Source organism: Ascidiella aspersa, chromosome 5 (genome assembly GCF_963924565.1).
Source record: "Ascidiella aspersa chromosome 5, kaAscAspe10.2, whole genome shotgun sequence".
NCBI lineage: Eukaryota > Metazoa > Chordata > Ascidiacea > Phlebobranchia > Ascidiidae > Ascidiella > Ascidiella aspersa.
Genome location: NC_139451.1, coordinates 29,663,563 through 29,684,209, shown reverse-complemented (window position 1 = coordinate 29,684,209; position 20,647 = coordinate 29,663,563). Strand labels below are relative to the sequence as shown.

At 36.5% G+C, this 20,647-nt stretch overlaps 1 protein-coding gene across 1 annotated transcript; it reads left to right on the top strand.

The window, feature by feature from the left end:
* The first annotated feature begins 13,552 nt into the window (after window positions 1-13,552).
* LOC146146279 (uncharacterized) lies at window positions 13,553-19,140 on the top strand. The gene is made up of 6 exons (XM_083390702.1): window positions 13,553-13,621; window positions 13,855-13,882; window positions 14,126-14,239; window positions 18,352-18,465; window positions 18,765-18,899; window positions 19,133-19,140. Exons 1-6 carry the CDS (start codon window positions 13,553-13,555, stop codon window positions 19,138-19,140), a joined length of 468 nt encoding a protein of 155 aa, XP_083246828.1.
* Window positions 19,141-20,647: the final 1,507 nt, after the last annotated feature.

Here is a 20,647-nt window from a genome sequence, read left to right as displayed (position 1 = left end):
CCGGAAATTAAAACCCAACTTCAGTAAAAAGAACATGTAATTTGTCGTTTCATCACTACAAGATTTAATGCAGATATTAATGAGTGCAGCGACCAAGGAGCGACCAACTTTTGCGGAATGAATACTGATTGTATGAATAATGTCGGATCTCACACTTGCCCATGTTCCCAGGGTTATCAAGGACAGGGGTTCAACGGTGACTGCACAGGTAAAGTGCTGTTTATCGCAAGGTTAAGCCTCACATGGTATTGTAGGATGGACTCTTAATGTTCACACTAAACTGTAATGTAATGAGATTTAGCCTAACCTTTCCTCAATATATAAATCTTCTTGCGTTTGAGCTAGCATTCCTCGGAAAACAATTCCATTGTTTAATAGCTAGGGTGCTTTAGCTTTATTTTCATCTAGTTTTCAAATTTTATGTTTCTTATTTAATTTTAGGTTTTTGACGAATTTCAACATATTACTGGTAATTTAGTTTTAATTCAAATTGTGAATAGAGATTATTTTACTTGTTATTGCTGAAGGTCTACAGCTATGAAGGCGAGTTATGAAAAGATAAGGCTGAGGGCAGTTATCTTTGCCACTTGTCTACAATTCGTTCTACTCGAGATCAGATTTTAGTGCAATTTATAGTTTTGACGTTCGTAGTAATTCTAATTCTAGTCTTAATTAATATTAAAAATTATTATCGTTCGTCATTCGCTTTTCAGACATAAACGAATGTGATTCGGGTCCTTGTCTAAACGGAGCCCAATGTTTCAACAACCCTGGAAGCTTTTCGTGCTCGTGTCAACCAGGATTTACTGGACCTCTTTGCAACACAGGTAATTTTCTGAATAGGTTCTAGTAAACCAAACCGCAAAACGATGCATTGCGAAACCTTAGTAATTGAGGCGCGACAGACTTGTCAAAACACAGCAAAAGTCCACAATGGCGAGTGTCTAAACGCAATTACTTGTTATTATGGAAAGCCAAAGCCGCAAAATAACAATTTAGAGATTTTAACGAAAAGTATTTGTTATGTAAAGGCGTATTTTACCCTTCATTCACATAACAATTTTTGAAATGAAATAGCAACATTGCTTTTTATTTAGCAAATTATTATTCAAACACTTGGCGATTTACTTCTCCATTTTCTATTTTATACAGCTATACTTTATCATTATAATTATTACTTTGAAATCCATTTGTCTACTTTGTAGTTTACATATCTTATTTGTGGTTACGTAAACAAAATTGATTTACAACTTTCAGACATGTAATAGAAGCATAGCTTTAAAAATGGCAACTAATAAGACACTACCGTTGGCGTTACGTGCAACAGTTGATTTTAACACGACAAAGCCACAATTGTTTTAAAATTGCGGATACCGCGCGTACAGATCAAACAGCATATAACGTGGAATGACATCTTTGCGTTATTCACAACATGTTGAATTCAAGAGCAACTGGGACAATGGCATAGCGTATTTAGGACTTTGACGTGTCAAATGAAACGCATAGTGAACGAATGGCTGCTGTGTGAATCAAACAGCAACATTTCGAATGAAACGTCGAGTTCAGTGCTTCGCAACCTTTTTCACTTGCGGCACACCAACAGGGCTAAAACAATTCGGCGGCACACCTACAAAATTTATTTCTTAGACAATAGACAACTTCGGCAAAAATGCTAGGAAGCAAAGGGAAAAGAAACGATTTTTGTAATGAAACGAATTTAACGTATTGCATTCCTTTATCTTCTGTTTTTGCGTTTTTGAAACATTCTAAAATTTCTGAAGCCGACCAAAGTTTTGAAAGTTATACCCCGTTGCAACAACTACCGTAATAAGAGAACAGGGGGCTTTACTATACATAGCGTTCAAAAAATGAAACCTGAAATTGGCGCTTTGTACTTCTTGTTGAGTTTTTTGTTTAAACAGCTGCCAAGACTACTTATCTAATCGCAAACTGCCAATTCATAATAACATTAATGAGCACCGGACTTTCAAAAATCCAGGGCGTTTTTGTTAAATCAGTACAAATTCTTACTTGTCAGTAATCACCATCAAATTGTAGCAGTACTTGGGAAATCGATTTAGCGCTTCTGTGTTTTATCATTGAAACAATACGTTTTGTCTCTCATCCCTCATAATTATTATATGGGCCGAAAATTTATTTTCGGGACATATCTTGTTTTTGCCCGAAAATGTTTCAGACCGATTTTTGTCCGAAGCTTTGCAGAAAAAGTAGACATGGTAAAACTTTCAAATTTTCAGACATAGCGTAAAGTGGTATGGAGGTGCGATGTCGAGGTTTATGACTGTACCCCTAGGGGCCTCTGACTGGGGGGCCAAAAACCTAAAATATTGTGACGTCATCGTTTTAGCTCTTTGTAGCTATCTACTCCTACCTAGCGGCAGAAAACTCGATACAGAATTTGTTTATATCGCATCGTTGGTTCAACTCGCGAAGGGACTAAGTGGCTGCGTTGGTAAAACTGGGCGCGCGCGACTTGCATTTAAGAAAAAGGTTTCACTTAGTAAAATAACCTACTACTCTTACAAAGCAGCATATTTGAAATGCGAAATCTGGTTGCAGTGTTCCCCTCTCTATATGCACCTGCTGCGCATGTTACTCCAATCAAAATAAATCTAAGAACACTGCGTTTATTGGATTTCAATTGGCAAAACTTTCAATTTAAAAGGTGGTTTATTAGGCACATAAACTTGTTTTGCACATTGCTCGAAACTACAGATTTAAAGTCTGTTATAACTGTGCTTGCTCGGACCAAGCCATGGCAAAAATTTACCCAGTAAAAGTTGGCGAAAGTATAGCAAACCAAGGACGTTAAATCATTTTAAGAGAATGATAATGGTTTTTAAACAAGTTAGCTGGACAAAGTGTAATAACATGCTTGTACGCATTATCTACGTAAATTCTAATGTTTCGATCATTTCCCAAATACTACGACGCCATATTTGAACCCTTTCGCATCAAAGCCAGAAGTTAAGTGGAGAGGTTTTCGGCCCATATCTGTTTTTGCTTGCAGAAACAAGTTAAGGAAAAATATAAAATATCTACATAATAAAAGAGAAAGTTTGTGAAATGTGTGTATGTGTGTGGAAAAAAAGTTAAAAAAAAATTTTAAATGAAAAAAAAAAAAAAACACCAAAGCCTTGCAAATATACTCTATGACAAATATACAACAACCGCACCTCCGTCTAGTTCTTTTTTGGTTTCCTATGGTTTCCTTGTTTCAGACCGATTTTTGTCCGAAGCTTTATAGAAAAGTAGACATCGTAGAACCTTCAAATTTTCAGACATGGCGTAGAGTGATATGTAGGTGCTTTGTAGAAGGTTATGAGGCTGCAGCCCCAGGGGCCTTTGCTTGGGGGGCAAAAACCTGAAATATTGCGTTTTAGCTCTTGGAGCTAACGACTGCCATCTGGCAGCAGAAAAACTTTCATACAGAATTCGTTCATATTCGCTTGCTTTGTCCAGCTTGTGAAGTGACGAAGCGACTAACCGCCTGCTGCGCTTTATTGTCCCGCGCGTGAGACTTTCATTGTGCGAAGTGGCACGTCCAAAACTGGGCTCGCGCGACTTGCATTTTAAAAAAAGGCTTCTCTTTAGTAAAATTACTTAATGCTCTTAAGAAACAACTTATTTTATCGCTGCAAATTTAAATGCGAAATCTGATGGCAACTCTAATCCAACATATCAACACCAGGCCTACGCAACTTAAAATTGTGTGTTGATATGTTGGATTGGAGTAACATACTATACAGGTGCAAATAGCAAATATTCTCCAAATACGATTTTTTCAAATATTCTCCAAATCGTATTTCATCGTATTGTCGAGTTAAGGCCGTGCATAAAGTTTCACCCACCGTACAATTAACGGAGGGAAGCATTGCGAGTAGAGGTGTTCAAAGCAGAATATCGGCGACTCATTTATAATGCTTGCTTTCAATGCGGCGTTAGCTTTTCTTCGGGCGACCAATAACTTCGCGATAAGCTTCGCCTAATAATCAAGTGTCAATAGGGTGTATTTACCGCCGCAAATTTAAATGCGAAATTTTAAGGCAGTCTACGCTTCTCTGTTAGCACCTGTTGTGCACCTTGTTCCAACCAGCATTCCAACATCAGGCCTAAACATCTAGCAAAACTTTCGATTTAATAGTTTGCGTATTGAGCACATAATAGTGTTTTTCATATTGTTTGAAACTACAGATTTAAAGCCTGTTTTAACAGTGATTGCTCGGACCAAGCCAGGGTAAAAAATTACCGAGTAAAAGTTTGCAAAAGTATAGCAAACCATAGGCGTTAAACCATTTTTAGTCTTTAAGAGAATGGTAATATTTGATTTTCAAACACGTAAGCTGGTCAAAATGTAATAAAATGGCCATACGCATTATCTACGTAAATTCTATTTATCAAATATATGTTTCGATCATTCCCCAAAATCTACGCCATATTTCAACCCCTTTCGCATCAAAGGCATAAGTTAAGTGGGGAAGTTTTCGGCCCATATCTGTTTTTGCTTGCAGAAACAAGGTAAGGAAAATGAAACACAAAATATATAATATAAAGTACACAATACAAATATTAAAAAAAAAATTAAAAAAAAAAAAAAATTAAAATAAATTAAAAATTGAAAATAAACACTAAGCCCTGAAAATATACAACAACCGCACCCCGTCTAGTTTTATTACTAACTAATAGCAAATGCGCACTCTGAAACTATAAAGGGCTCACAACAAAGAAATGATCTAAGTGCTGATGTCTGTCAGTGAACAGGATAATAAGGCGTCCGCGATACACGTTAATTTATTCACAATACTGAATGTTAAAGCGGTAAGTTATACTTGCTGACAAATTCGTAACATACCAAGTTCAAAATACTTGCCATTGATAAGATATCCATTTTTCGCTTTAATTAGATTGATTGTTAAAAAGTATCCTCAACGTAGTACACCTCTGGGAATGTCGCGGCACTCCGGTTGCGGAGCACTGGTCTAGGCAACAACTGTAATGGCAATAGTGTACTTAGAATGGAAGACTAATTTGCGAAATAAACAGCAAAGTAGTGAATGGAACAGCATCCTGTGAATTTTAGCAACCATTTGAATGTAGTGTTCAACTAACGATTTTAATTGCAATATTTGTATTTGAATGGCTACTATTCGAATTAAACAGCAATATATTTATGCTGTTTGATTTGTACGCGCCCATATCTGCAAATTGTAAACAATTGTTGTGCACCTTAAAACAAGTTGTTGTACGTTGTAAAGTTAAGGTTGCTGTCTTTTAGTTGCCGTTTCAAAAGCTATTTTGCTATTGCAAGTCTGGAAATTTTAAATAAAGTTCGTTAAGGTCATCACAAATAAGACTTGTGAATTACAAATTGCAAGTTAGTCATTAATCACAAAGTAGCGGTGTAAAGCAGAAAGAGGCCTAAAAGTCACATATAACGCCTGAAACTGTAGGGAGGAAATGGGACGATGGGGGCCATGGTTATGGCATCGGCTGTTTTGGTGTCGACGTTTGGGCGGCCTAGTTTGACCGGCAACGTTAGGGCGCCGCTGTGTAAGAACCGGATTTTTCATGCTGTTTGGGGTTATTGGTGGGTAATGAGTGGGTTAGAAAATGCGTTGGGGTTGAAATTATTAGAGGATTTAGTGAGGCACTTAGGGGTGGGTGGGGTTTGGGGTTAGGTAAAATATTGTATAGGCCTGATTCTGGCCATTTAGGTGTTGTTCCAAAGGGTTTAGGTCTTAATCCGATTTGTTTCTTATTACGACTAGTAGGTATTAATGCTATTTTGGTCTTATTCCGAAATGTGTTTTATTTCAACGTTTATGTTGTTCTTATTTTGGTCTTATGGCTGGAGTCCAAAGGAGAGAAGTAAATCGCCAAATGGTTGAATCAAAAGTTTCTAAATAAAAAACAATGTTGCTATTTCATTTAAAAATATGATATGTTAATCAACGTTATACCGTTAAAATGCGCCTTTGCTTAATAGATATTTAAAAATCTATAAACTGCTATTTTTGCGGCTTTGGCTTATCATATGTTATTGTGAAAATTCTACAACTATGTGGGCGAGTTGTGAAAAGACAAGGCTGAGGGCAGTAATTTTTGCCTTTTACCCTGCGATTATTCTACTCTAGATCAGTTTTTAGTGCAGTTTTCGCGTATGCAGTAAATCTAATTCTGGCCTTAATTAATAAAAAAAATATTATCATTCGTCAAACGTTTTTCAGACGTAAACGAATGTGATTCAAGTCCTTGTCAAAATGGAGCCCAATGTTCAGACAGCCCTGGAAGCTTTTCCTGCTCGTGTCAACCAGGATTTACTGGAACTATTTGCGACACAGGTAATTTGCTATGTATGCTCAATGCTCATGTTCGAGCTGTAGAGATTTAAACAAAGCAATCCGCAAACGTTTGAAATGATAAACTATTGGACTATTTTTGTGGCTTGTAGCAAAGTAATTGCTAAATCTTAGTAATTAAGGCGCGACAGCTTGGTCAAAAAACACAGCTAAAGCTTGTTGTATCTATTATTGCCAATCGGTTTTGCAACTTGGCCTCACGAAAATTAGCTTGACGGTCTAAACTATAAGTCTTGTCCGGAAATTAAAACCCAACTTCAGTAAAAAGAACATGTAATTTGTCGTTTCATCACTACAAGATTTAATGCAGATATTAATGAGTGCAGCGACCAAGGAGCGACCAACTTTTGCGGAATGAATACTAATTGTATGAATAATGTCGGATCTCACACTTGCCCATGTTCCCAGGGTTATCAAGGACAGGGGTTCAACGGTGACTGCACAGGTAAAGTGCTGTTTATCGCAAGGTTAAGCCTCACATGGTATTGTAGGATGGACTCTTAATGTTCACACTAAACTGTAATGTAATGAGATTTAGCCTAACCTTTCCTCAATATATAAATCTTCTTGCGTTTGAGCTAGCATTCCTCGGAAAACAATTCCATTGTTTAATAGCTAGGGTGCTTTAGCTTTATTTTCATCTAGTTTTCAAATTTTATGTTTCTTATTTAATTTTAGGTTTTTGACGAATTTTAACATATTACTGGTAATTTAGTTTTAATTCAAATTGTGAATAGAGATTATTTTACTTGTTATTGCTGAAGGTCTACAGCTATGTAGGCGAGTTATGAAAAGATAAGGCTGAGTGCAGTTATCTTTCCACTTGTCTATAATTCGTTCTACTCGAGATCAGATATTAGTGCAATTTATAGTTTTCACGTTCGTAGTAATTCTAATTCTAGTCTTAATTAATATTAAAAATTATTATCGTTCGTCATTCGCTTTTCAGACATAAACGAATGTGATTCGGGTCCTTGTCTAAACGGAGCCCAATGTTTCAACAACCCTGGAAGCTTTTCGTGCTCGTGTCAACCAGGATTTACTGGACCTCTTTGCAACACAGGTAATTTTCTGAATAGGTTCTAGTAAACCAAACCGCAAAACGATGCATTGCGAAACCTTAGTAATTGAGGCGCGACAGACTTGTCAAAACACAGCAAAAGTCCACAATGGCGAGTGTCTAAACGCAATTACTTGTTATTATGGAAAGCCAAAGCCGCAAAATAACAATTTAGAGATTTTAACGAAAAGTATTTGTTATGTAAAGGCGTATTTTACCCTTCATTCACATAACAATTTTTGAAATGAAATAGCAACATTGCTTTTTATTTAGCAAATTATTATTCAAACACTTGGCGATTTACTTCTCCATTTTCTATTTTATACAGCTATACTTTATCATTATAATTATTACTTTGAAATCCATTTGTCTACTTTGTAGTTTACATATCTTATTTGTGGTTACGTAAACAAAATTGATTTACAACTTTCAGACATGTAATAGAAGCATAGCTTTAAAAATGGCAACTAATAAGACACTACCGTTGGCGTTAAGTGCAACAGTTGATTTTAACACGACAAAGCCACAATTGTTTTAAAATTGCGGATACCGCGCGTACAGATCAAACAGCATATAACGTGGAATGACATCTTTGCGTTATTCACAACATGTTGAATTCAAGAGCAACTGGGACAATGGCATAGCGTATTTAGGACTTTGACGTGTCAAATGAAACGCATAGTGAACGAATGGCTGCTGTGTGAATCAAACAGCAACATTTCGAATGAAACGTCGAGTTCAGTGCTCCGCAACCTTTTTTACTTGCGGCACACCAACAGGGCTAAAACAATTCGGCGGCACACCTACAAAATTTATTTCTTAGACAATAGACAACTTCGGCAAAAATGCTAGGCAGCAAAGGGAAAAGAAACGATTTTTGTAATGAAACGAATTTAACGTATTGCATTCCTTTATCTTCTGTTTTTGCGATTTTAAAACATTCTAAAATTTCTGAAGCCGACCAAAGTTTTGAAAGTTATACCCCGTTGCAACAACTACCGTAATAAGAGAACAGGGGGCTTTACTATACATAGCGTTCAAAAAATGAAACCCGAAATTGGCGCTTTGTACTTCTTGTTGAGTTTTTTTTTTAAACAGCTGCCAAGACTACTTATCTAATCGCAAACTGCCAATTCATAATAACATTAATGAGCACCGGACTTTCAAAAATCCAGGGCGTTTTTGTTAAATCAGTACAAATTCTTACCTTTCAGTAATCACCATCAAATTGTAGCAGTACTTGGGAAATCGATTTAGCGCTTCTGTGTTTTATCATTGAAACAATACGTTTTGTCTCTCATCCCTCATAATTATTATATGGGCCGAAAATTTATTTTCGGGACATATCTTGTTTTTGCCCGAAAATGTTTCAGACCGATTTTTGTCCGAAGCTTTGCAGAAAAAGTAGACATGGTAGAACTTTCAAATTTTCAGACATAGCGTAAAGTGGTATGGAGGTGCGATGTCGAGGTTTCTGACTGTACCCCTAGGGGCCTCTGACTGGGAAGCCAAAAACCTAAAAAATTGTGACGTCATCGTTTTAGCTCATTGTAGTTATCTACTCCTACCTAGCGGCAGAAAAACTCGATACAGAATTTGTTTATATCGCATCGTTGGTTCAACTCGCGAAGGGACTAAGTGGCTGCGTTGGTAAAACTGGGCGCGCGCGACTTGCATTTAAGAAAAAGGTTTCACTTAGTAAAATAACCTACTACTCTTACAAAGCAGCATATTTTAAATGCGAAATCTGGTTGCAGTGTTCCCCTCTCTATATGCACCTGCTGCGCATGTTACTCCAATCAAAATAAATCTAAGAACACTGCGTTTATTGGATTTCAATTGGCAAAACTTTCAATTTAAAAGGTGGTTTATTAGGCACATAAACTTGTTTTGCACATTGCTCGAAACTACAGATTTAAAGTCTGTTATAACTGTGCTTGCTCGGACCAAGCCATGGCAAAAATTTACCCAGTAAAAGTTGGCGAAAGTATAGCAAACCAAGGACGTTAAATCATTTTAAGAGAATGATAATGGTTTTTAAACAAGTTAGCTGGACAAAGTGTAATAACATGCTTGTACGCATTATCTACGTAAATTCTAATGTTTCGATCATTTCCCAAATACTACGACGCCATATTTGAACCCTTTCGCATCAAAGCCAGAAGTTAAGTGGAGAGGTTTTCGGCCCATATCTGTTTTTGCTTGCAGAAACAAGTTAAGGAAAAATATAAAATATCTACATAATAAAAGAGAAAGTTTGTGAAATGTGTGTATGTGTGTGGAAAAAAAGTTAAAAAAAAAATTTTAAATTAAAAAAAAAACAAAAAAACACCAAGCCCTGCAAATATACCCTATGACAAATATACAACAACCGCACCTCCGTCTAGTTCTTTTTTGGTTTCCTATGGTATGTTTCAGACCGATTTTTGTCCGAAGCTTTATAGAAAAGTAGACATCGTAGAACCTTCAAATTTTTAGACATGGCGTAGAGTGATATGTAGGTGCTTTGTAGAAGGTTATGAGGCTGCAGCCCCAGGGGCCTTTGCTTGGGGGGCAAAAACCTGAAATATTGCGTTTTAGCTCTTTGTAGCTAACGACTGCCATCTGGCAGCAGAAAAACTTTCATACAGAATTCGTTCATATTCGCTTGCTTTGTCCAGCTTGTGAAGTGACGAAGCGACTGACCGCCTGCTGCGCTTTATTGTCCCGCGCGTGAGACTTTCATTGTGCGAAGTGGCACGTCCAAAACTGGGCTCGCGCGACTTGCATTTTAAAAAAAGGCTTCTCTTTAGTAAAATTACTTAATGCTCTTAAGAAACAACTTATTTTATCGCTGCAAATTTAAATGCGAAATCTGATGGCAACTCTAATCCAACATATCAACACCAGCCCTAGGCAACTTAAAATTGTGTGTTGATATGTTGGATTGGAGTAACATACTATACAGGTGCAAATAGCAAATATTCTCCAAATACGATTTTTTCAAATATTCTCCAAATCGTATTTCATCGTATTGTCGAGTTAAGGCCGTGAATAAAGTTTCACCCACCGAACAATTAACGGAGGGAAGCATTGCGAGTAGAGGTGTTCAAAGCAGAATATCGGCGACTCATTTATAATGCTTGCTTTCAATGCGGCGTTAGCTTTTCTTCGGGCGACCAATAACTTCGCGATAAGCTTCGCCTAATAATCAAGTATCAATAGGGTGTATTTACCGCCGCAAATTTAAATGCGAAATTTTAAGGCAGTCTACGCCTCTCTGTTAGCACCTGCTGTGCATCTTGTCCCAACCAGCATTCCAACATCAGGCCTAAACATCTAGCAAAACTTTCGATTTAATAGTTTGCGTATTGAGCACATAATAGTGTTTTTCATATTGTTTGAAACTACAGATTTAAAGCCTGTTTTAACAGTGATTGCTTGGACCAAGCCAGGGTAAAAAATTACCGAGTAAAAGTTTGCAAAAGTATAGCAAACCATAGGCGTTAAACCATTTTTAGTCTTTAAGAGAATGGTAATATTTGATTTTCAAACACGTAAGCTGGTCGAAATGTAATAAAATGGCCATACGCATTATCTACGTAAATTATATTTATCAAATATATGTTTCGATCATTCCCCAAAATCTACGCCATATTTGAACCCCTTTCGCATCAAAGGCATAAGTTAAGTGGGGAAGTTTTCGGCCCATATCTGTTTTTGCTTGCAGAAACAAGGTAAGGAAAATGAAACACAAAATATATAATATAAAGTACACAATACAAATATTAAAAAAAAATTAAAAAAAAAAAAATTAAAATAAAGTAAAAATTGAAAATAAACACTAAGCCCTGAAAATATACCCCCTGACAAAATATACAACAACCGCACCCCGTCTAGTTTTATTACTAACTAATAGCAAATGCGCACTCTGAAACTATAAAGGGCTCACAACAAAGAAATGATCTAAGTGCTGATGTCTGTCAGTGAACAGGATAATAAGGCGTCCGCGATACACGTTAATTTATTCACAATACTGAATGTTAAAGCGGTAAGTTATACTGACAAATTCGTAACATACCAAGTTTAAAATACTTGCCATTGATAAGATATCCATTTTTCGCTTTAATTAGATTGATTGTTAAAAAGTATCCTCAACGTAGTACACCTCTGGGAATGTCGCGGCACTCCGGTTGCGGAGCACTGGTCTAGGCAACAACTGTAATGGCAATAGTGTACTTAGAATGGAAGACTAATTTGCGAAATAAACAGCAAAGTAGTGAATGGAACAGCATCCTGTGAATTTTAGCAACCATTTGAATGTAGTGTTCAACTAACGATTTTAATTGCAATATTTGTATTTGAATGGCTACTATTCGAATTAAACAGCAATATATTTATGCTGTTTGATTTGTACGCGCCCATATCTGCAAATTGTAAACAATTGTTGTGCACCTTAAAACAAGTTGTTGTACGTTGTAAAGTTAAGGTTGCTGTCTTTTAGTTGCCGTTTCAAAAGCTATTTTGCTATTGCAAGTCTGGAAATTTTAAATAAAGTTCGTTAAGGTCATCACAAATAAGACTTGTGAATTACAGATTGCAAGTTAGTCATTAATCACAAAGTAGCGGTGTAAAGCAGAAAGGAGGGGGAACACACAATAATAACTAAAATACAATAATACCTAAACCAGAAAAATCTATAAAACCATAGTATTAAAACCAAAGACATAATGAAGCCAAATACGCCGTAATATCCGCGACAGAATATTCAGACATAAACCTGTCTGAATAAGTTTTAAATTGATCGGAATGAGGCCTAAAAGTCACATATAACGCCTGAAACTGTAGGGAGGAAATGGGACGATGGGGGCCATGGGTATGGCATCGGCTGTTTTGGTGTCGACGTTTGGGCGGCCTAGTTTGACCGGCAACGTTAGGGCGCCGCTGTTTAAGAAGCGGATTTTTCAGGCTGTTTGGGGTTATTGGTGGGTAATGAGTGGGTTAGAAAATGGGTTGGGGTTGAAATTATTAGAGGATTTAGTGAGGCACTTAGGGGTGGGTGGGGTTTGGGGTTAGGTAAAATATTGTATAGGCCTGATTCTGGCCATTTAGGTGTTGTTCCAAAGGGTTTAGGTCTTAATCCGATTTGTTTCGTATTACGACTAGTAGGTATTAATTCTATTTTGGTCTTATTCCGAAATGTGTTTTATTTCAACGTTCATGTTGTTCTTATTTTGGTCTTATGGCTGGAGTCCAAAGGAGAGAGGTAAATCGCCAAATGTTTGAATCAAAAGTTTCTAAATAAAAAACAATGTTGCTATTTCATTTAAAAATATGATATGTTAATCAACGTTATACCGTTAAAATGCGCCTTTGCTTAATAGATATTTAAAAATCTATAAACTGCTATTTTTGCGGCTTTGGCTTATCATATGTTATTGTGAAAATTCTACAGCTATGTAGGCGAGTTGTGAAAAGACAAGGCTGAGGGCAGTAATTTTTGCCTTTTACCCTGCGATTATTCTACTCTAGATCAGATTTGAGTGCAGTTTTCGCGTATGCAGTAAATCTAATTCTGGCCTTAATTAATAAAAAAAATATTATCATTCGTCAAACGTTTTTCAGACGTAAACGAATGTGATTCAAGTCCTTGTCAAAATGGAGCCCAATGTTCAGACAACCCTGGAAGCTTTTCCTGCTCGTGTCAACCAGGATTTACTGGAACTATTTGCGACACAGGTAATTTGCTATGTATGCTCAATGCTCATTTTCGAGCTGTAGAGATTTAAACAAAGCAATCCGCAAACGTTTGAAATGATAAACTATTGGACTATTTTTGTGGCTTGTAGCAAAGTAATTGCTAAATCTTAGTAATTAAGGCGCGACAGCTTGGTCAAAAAACACAGCTAAAGCTTGTTGTATCTATTATTGCCAATCGGTTTTGCAACTTGGCCTCACGAAAATTAGCTTGACGGTCTAAACTATAAGTCTTGTCCGGAAATTAAAACCCAACTTCAGTAAAAAGAACATGTAATTTGTCGTTTCATCACTACAAGATTTAATGCAGATATTAATGAGTGCAGCGACCAAGGAGCGACCAACTTTTGCGGAATGAATACTAATTGTATGAATAATGTCGGATCTCACACTTGCCCATGTTCCCAGGGTTATCATGGACAGGGGTTCAACGGTGACTGCACAGGTAAAGTGCTGTTTATCGCAAGGTTAAGCCTCACATGGTATTGTAGGATGGACTCTTAATGTTCACACTAAACTGTAATGTAATGAGATTTAGCCTAACCTTTCCTCAATATATAAATCTTCTTGCGTTTGAGCTAGCATTCCTCGGAAAACAATTCCATTGTTTAATAGCTAGGGTGCTTTAGCTTTATTTTCATCTAGTTTTCAAATTTTATGTTTCTTATTTAATTTTAGGTTTTTGACGAATTTCAACATATTACTGGTAATTTAGTTTTAATTCAAATTGTGAATAGAGATTATTTTACTTGTTATTGCTGAAGGTCTACAGCTATGTAGGCGAGTTATGAAAAGATAAGGCTGAGTGCAGTTATCTTTCCACTTGTCTATAATTCGTTCTACTCGAGATCAGATTTTAGTGCAATTTATAGTTTTCACGTTCGTAGTATTTCTAATTCTAGTCTTAATTAATATTAAAAATTATTATCGTTCGTCGTTCGCTTTTCAGACATAAACGAATGTGATTCGGGTCCTTGTCTAAACGGAGCCCAATGTTTCAACAACCCTGGAAGCTTTTCGTGCTCGTGTCAACCAGGATTTACTGGACCTCTTTGCAACACAGGTAATTTTCTGAATAGGTTCTAGTAAACCAAACCGCAAAACGATGCATTGCGAAACCTTAGTAATTGAGGCGCGACAGACTTGTCAAAACACAGCAAAAGTCCACAATGGCGAGTGTCTAAACGCAATTACTTGTTATTATGGAAAGCCAAAGCCGCAAAATAACAATTTAGAGATTTTAACGAAAAGTATTTGTTATGTAAAGGCGTATTTTACCCTTCATTCACATAACAATTTTTGAAATGAAATAGCAACATTGCTTTTTATTTAGCAAATTATTATTCAAACACTTGGCGATTTACTTCTCCATTTTCTATTTTATACAGCTATACTTTATCATTATAATTATTACTTTGAAATCCATTTGTCTACTTTGTAGTTTACATATCTTATTTGTGGTTACGTAAACAAAATTGATTTACAACTTTCAGACATGTAATAGAAGCATAGCTTTAAAAATGGCAACTAATAAGACACTACCGTTGGCGTTACGTGCAACAGTTGATTTTAACACGACAAAGCCACAATTGTTTTAAAATTGCGGATACCGCGCGTACAGATCAAACAGCATATAACGTGGAATGACATCTTTGCGTTATTCACAACATGTTGAATTCAAGAGCAACTGGGACAATGGCATAGCGTATTTAGGACTTTGACGTGTCAAATGAAACGCATAGTGAACGAATGGCTGCTGTGTGAATCAAACAGCAACATTTCGAATGAAACGTCGAGTTCAGTGCTCCGCAACCTTTTTTACTTGCGGCACACCAACAGGGCTAAAACAATTCGGCGGCACACCTACAAAATTTATTTCTTAGACAATAGACAACTTCGGCAAAATTGCTAGGCAGCAAAGGGAAAAGAAACGATTTTTGTAATGAAACGAATTTAACGTATTGCATTCCTTTATCTTCTGTTTTTGCGATTTTGAAACATTCTAAAATTTCTGAAGCCGACCAAAGTTTTGAAAGTTATACCCCGTTGCAACAACTACCGTAATAAGAGAACAGGGGGCTTTACTATACATAGCGTTCAAAAAATGAAACCCGAAATTGGCGCTTTGTACTTCTTGTTGAGTTTTTTTTTTAAACAGCTGCCAAGACTACTTATCTAATCCCAAACTGCCAATTCATAATAACATTAATGAGCACCGGACTTTCAAAAATCCAGGGCGTTTTTGTTAAATCAGTACAAATTCTTACCTTTCAGTAATCACCATCAAATTGTAGCAGTACTTGGGAAATCGATTTAGCGCTTCTGTGTTTTATCATTGAAACAATACGTTTTGTCTCTCATCCCTCATAATTATTATATGGGCCGAAAATTTATTTTCGGGACATATCTTGTTTTTGCCCGAAAATGTTTCAGACCGATTTTTGTCCGAAGCTTTGCAGAAAAAGTAGACATGGTAGAACTTTCAAATTTTCAGACATAGCGTAAAGTGGTATGGAGGTGCGATGTCGAGGTTTATGACTGTACCCCTAGGGGCCTCTGACTGGGGGGCCAAAAACCTAAAAAATTGTGACGTCATCGTTTTAGCTCTTTGTAGCTATCTACTCCTACCTAGCGGCAGAAAAACTCGATACAGAATTTGTTTATATCGCATCGTTGGTTCAACTCGCGAAGGGACTAAGTGGCTGCGTTGGTAAAACTGGGCGCGCGCGACTTGCATTTAAGAAAAAGGTTTCACTTAGTAAAATAACCTACTACTCTTACAAAGCAGCATATTTGAAATGCGAAATCTGGTTGCAGTGTTCCCCTCTCTATATGCACCTGCTGCGCATGTTACTCCAATCAAAATAAATCTAAGAACACTGCGTTTATTGGATTTCAATTGGCAAAACTTTCAATTTAAAAGGTGGTTTATTAGGCACATAAACTTGTTTTGCACATTGCTCGAAACTACAGATTTAAAGTCTGTTATAACTGTGCTTGCTCGGACCAAGCCATGGCAAAAATTTACCCAGTAAAAGTTGGCGAAAGTATAGCAAACCAAGGACGTTAAATCATTTTAAGAGAATGATAATGGTTTTTAAACAAGTTAGCTGGACAAAGTGTAATAACATGCTTGTACGCATTATCTACGTAAATTCTAATGTTTCGATCATTTCCCAAATACTACGACGCCATATTTGAACCCTTTCGCATCAAAGCCAGAAGTTAAGTGGAGAGGTTTTCGGCCCATATCTGTTTTTGCTTGCAGAAACAAGTTAAGGAAAAATATAAAATATCTACATAATAAAAGAGAAAGTTTGTGAAATGTGTGTATGTGTGTGGAAAAAAAGTTAAAAAAAAAATTTTAAATTAAAAAAAAAACAAAAAAACACCAAGCCCTGCAAATATACTCTATGACAAATATACAACAACCGCACCCCGTCTAGTTTTATTACTAACTAATAGCAAATGCGCACTCTGAAACTATAAAGGGCTCACAACAAAGAAATGATCTAAGTGCTGATGTCTGTCAGTGAACAGGATAATAAGGCGTCCGCGATACACGTTAATTTATTCACAATACTGAATGTTAAAGCGGTAAGTTATACTTGCTGACAAATTCGTAACATACCAAGTTTAAAATACTTGCCATTGATAAGATATCCATTTTTCGCTTTAATTAGATTGATTGTTAAAAAGTATCCTCAACGTAGTACACCTCTGGGAATGTCGCGGCACTCCGGTTGCGGAGCACTGGTCTAGGCAACAACTGTAATGGCAATAGTGTACTTAGAATGGAAGACTAATTTGCGAAATAAACAGCAAAGTAGTGAATGGAACAGCATCCTGTGAATTTTAGCAACCATTTGAATGTAGTGTTCAACTAACGATTTTAATTGCAATATTTGTATTTGAATGGCTACTATTCGAATTAAACAGCAATATATTTATGCTGTTTGATTTGTACGCGCCCATATCTGCAAATTGTAAACAATTGTTGTGCACCTTAAAACAAGTTGTTGTACGTTGTAAAGTTAAGGTTGCTGTCTTTTAGTTGCCGTTTCAAAAGCTATTTTGCTATTGCAAGTCTGGAAATTTTAAATAAAGTTCGTTAAGGTCATCACAAATAAGACTTGTGAATTACAGATTGCAAGTTAGTCATTAATCACAAAGTAGCGGTGTAAAGCAGAAAGGAGGGGGAACACACAATAATAACTAAAATACAATAATACCTAAATCAGAAAAATCTATAAAACCATAGTATTAAAACCAAAGACATAATGAAGCCAAATACGCCGTAATATCCGCGACAGAATATTCAGACATAAACCTGTCTGAATAAGTTTTAAATTGATCGGAATGAGGCCTAAAAGTCACATATAACGCCTGAAACTGTAGGGAGGAAATGGGACGATGGGGGCCATGGTTATGGCATCGGCTTTTTTGGTGTCGACGTTTGGGCGGCCTAGTTTGACCGGCAACGTTAGGGCGCCGCTGTTTAAGAACCGGATTTTTCAGGCTGTTTGGGGTTATTGGTGGGTAATGAGTGGGTTAGAAAATGGGTTGGGGTTGAAATTATTAGAGGATTTAGTGAGGTACTTAGGGGTGGGTGGGGTTTGGGGTTAGGTAAAATATTGTATAGGCCTGATTCTGGCCATTTAGGTGTTGTTCCAAAGGGTTTAGGTCTTAATCCGATTTGTTTCGTATTACGACTAGTAGGTATTAATGCTATTTTGGTCTTATTCCGAAATGTGTTTTATTTCAACGTTTATGTTGTTCTTATTTTGGTCTTATGGCTGGAGTCCAAAGGAGAGAAGTAAATCGCCAAATGTTTGAATCAAAAGTTTCTAAATAAAAAACAATGTTGCTATTTCATTTAAAAATATGATATGTTAATCAACGTTATACCGTTAAAATGCGCCTTTGCTTAATAGATATTTAAAAATCTATAAACTGCTATTTTTGCGGCTTTGGCTTATCATATGTTATTGTGAAAATTCTACAGCTATGTAGGCGAGTTGTGAAAAGACAAGGCTGAGGGCAGTAATTTTTGCCTTTTACCCTGCAATTATTCTACTCTAGATCAGATTTTAGTGCAGTTTTCGCGTATGCAGTAAATCTAATTCTGGCCTTAATTAATAAAAAAAATATTATCATTCGTCAAACGTTTTTCAGACGTAAACGAATGTGATTCAAGTCCTTGTCAAAATGGAGCCCAATGTTCAGACAACCCTGGAAGCTTTTCCTGCTCGTGTCAACCAGGATTTACTGGAACTATTTGCGACACAGGTAATTTGCTATGTATGCTCATGTTCGAGCTGTAGAGATTTAAACAAAGCAATCCGCAAACGTTTGAAATGATAAACTATTGGACTATTTTTGTGGCTTGTAGCAATTACGGCGCGACAGCTTGGTCAAAAAACACAGCTAAAGCTTGTTGTATCTATTATTGCCAATCGGTTTTGCAACTTGGCCTCACGAAAATTAGCTTGATGGTCAAAACTATAAGTCTTGTCCGGAAATTAAAACCCAACTTCAGTAAAAAGAACATGTAATTTGTCGTTTCATCACTACAAGATTTAATGCAGATATTAATGAGTGCACCGACCAAGGAGCGACCAACTTTTGCGGAATGAATACTGATTGTATGAATAATGTCGGATCTCACACTTGCCCATGTTCCCAGGGTTATCAAGGACAGGGGTTCAACGGTGACTGCACAGGTAAAGTGCTGTTTATCGCAAGGTTAAGCCTCACATGGTATTGTAGGATGGACTCTTAATGTTCACACTAAACTGTAATGTAATGAGATTTAGCCTAACCTTTCCTCAATATATAAATCTTCTTGCGTTTGAGCTAGCATTCCTCGGAAAACAATTCCATTGTTTAATAGCTAGGGTGCTTTAGCTTTATTTTCATCTAGTTTTCAAATTTTGTGTTTCTTATTTAATTTTAGGTTTTTGACGAATTTCAACATATTACTGGTAATTTAGTTTCAATTCAAATTGTGAATAGAGATTATTTTACTTGTTATTGCTGAAGGTCTACAGCTATGAAGGCGAGTTATGAAAAGATAAGGCTGAGGGCAGTTATCTTTGCCACTTGTCTACAATTCGTTCTACTCGAGATCAGATTTTAGTGCAATTTATAGTTTTCACGTTCGTAGTAATTCTAATTCTAGTCTTAATTAATATTAAAAATTATTATCGTTCGTCATTCGCTTTTCAGACATAAACGAATGTGATTCGGGTCCTTGTCTAAACGGAGCCCAATGTTTCAACAACCCTGGAAGCTTTTCGTGCTCGTGTCAACCAGGATTTACTGGACCTCTTTGCAACACAGGTAATTTTCTGAATAGGTTCTAGTAAACCAAACCGCAAAACGATGCATTGCGAAACCTTAGTAATTGAGGCGCGACAGACTTGTCAAAACACAGCAAAAGTCCACAATGGCGAGTGTCTAAACGCAATTACTTGTTATTATGGAAAGCCAAAGCCGCAAAATAACAATTTAGAGATTTTAACGAAAAGTATTTGTTATGTAAAGGCGTATTTTACCCTTCAATCACATAACAATTTTTGAAATGAAATAGCAACATTGCTTTTTATTTAGCAAATTATTATTCAAACACTTGGCGATTTACTTCTCCATTTTCTATTTTATACAGCTATACTTTATCATTATAATTATTACTTTGAAATCCATTTGTCTACTTTGTAGTTTACATATCTTATTTGTGGTTACGTAAACAAAATTGATTTACAACTTTCAGACATGTAATAGAAGCATAGCTTTAAAAATGGCAACTAATAAGACACTACCGTTGGCGTTACGTGCAACAGTTGATTTTAACACGACAAAGCCACAATTGTTTTAAAATTGCGGATACCGCGCGTACAGATCAAACAGCATATAACGTGGAATGACATCTTTGCGTTATTCACAACATGTTGAATTCAAGAGCAACTGGGACAATGGCATAGCGTATTTAGGACTTTGACGTGTCAAATGAAACGCATAGTGAACGAATGGCTGCTGTGTGAATCAAACAGCAACATTTCGAATGAAACGTCGAGTTCAGTGCTCCGCAACCTTTTTTACTTGCGGCACACCAACAGGGCTAAAACAATTCGGCGGCACACCTACAAAATTTATTTCTTAGACAATAGACAACTTCGGCAAAAATGCTAGGCAGCAAAGGGAAAAGAAACGATTTTTGTAATGAAACGAATTTAACGTATTGCATTCCTTTATCTTCTGTTTTTGCGATTTTGAAACATTCTAAAATTTCTGAAGCCGACCAAAGTTTTGAAAGTTATACCCCGTTGCAACAACTACCGTAATAAGAGAACAGGGGACTTTACTATACATAGCGTTCAAAAAATGAAACCTGAAATTGGCGCTTTGTACTTCTTGTTGAGTTTTTTTTTTAAACAGCTGCCAAGACTACTTATCTAATCGCAAACTGCCA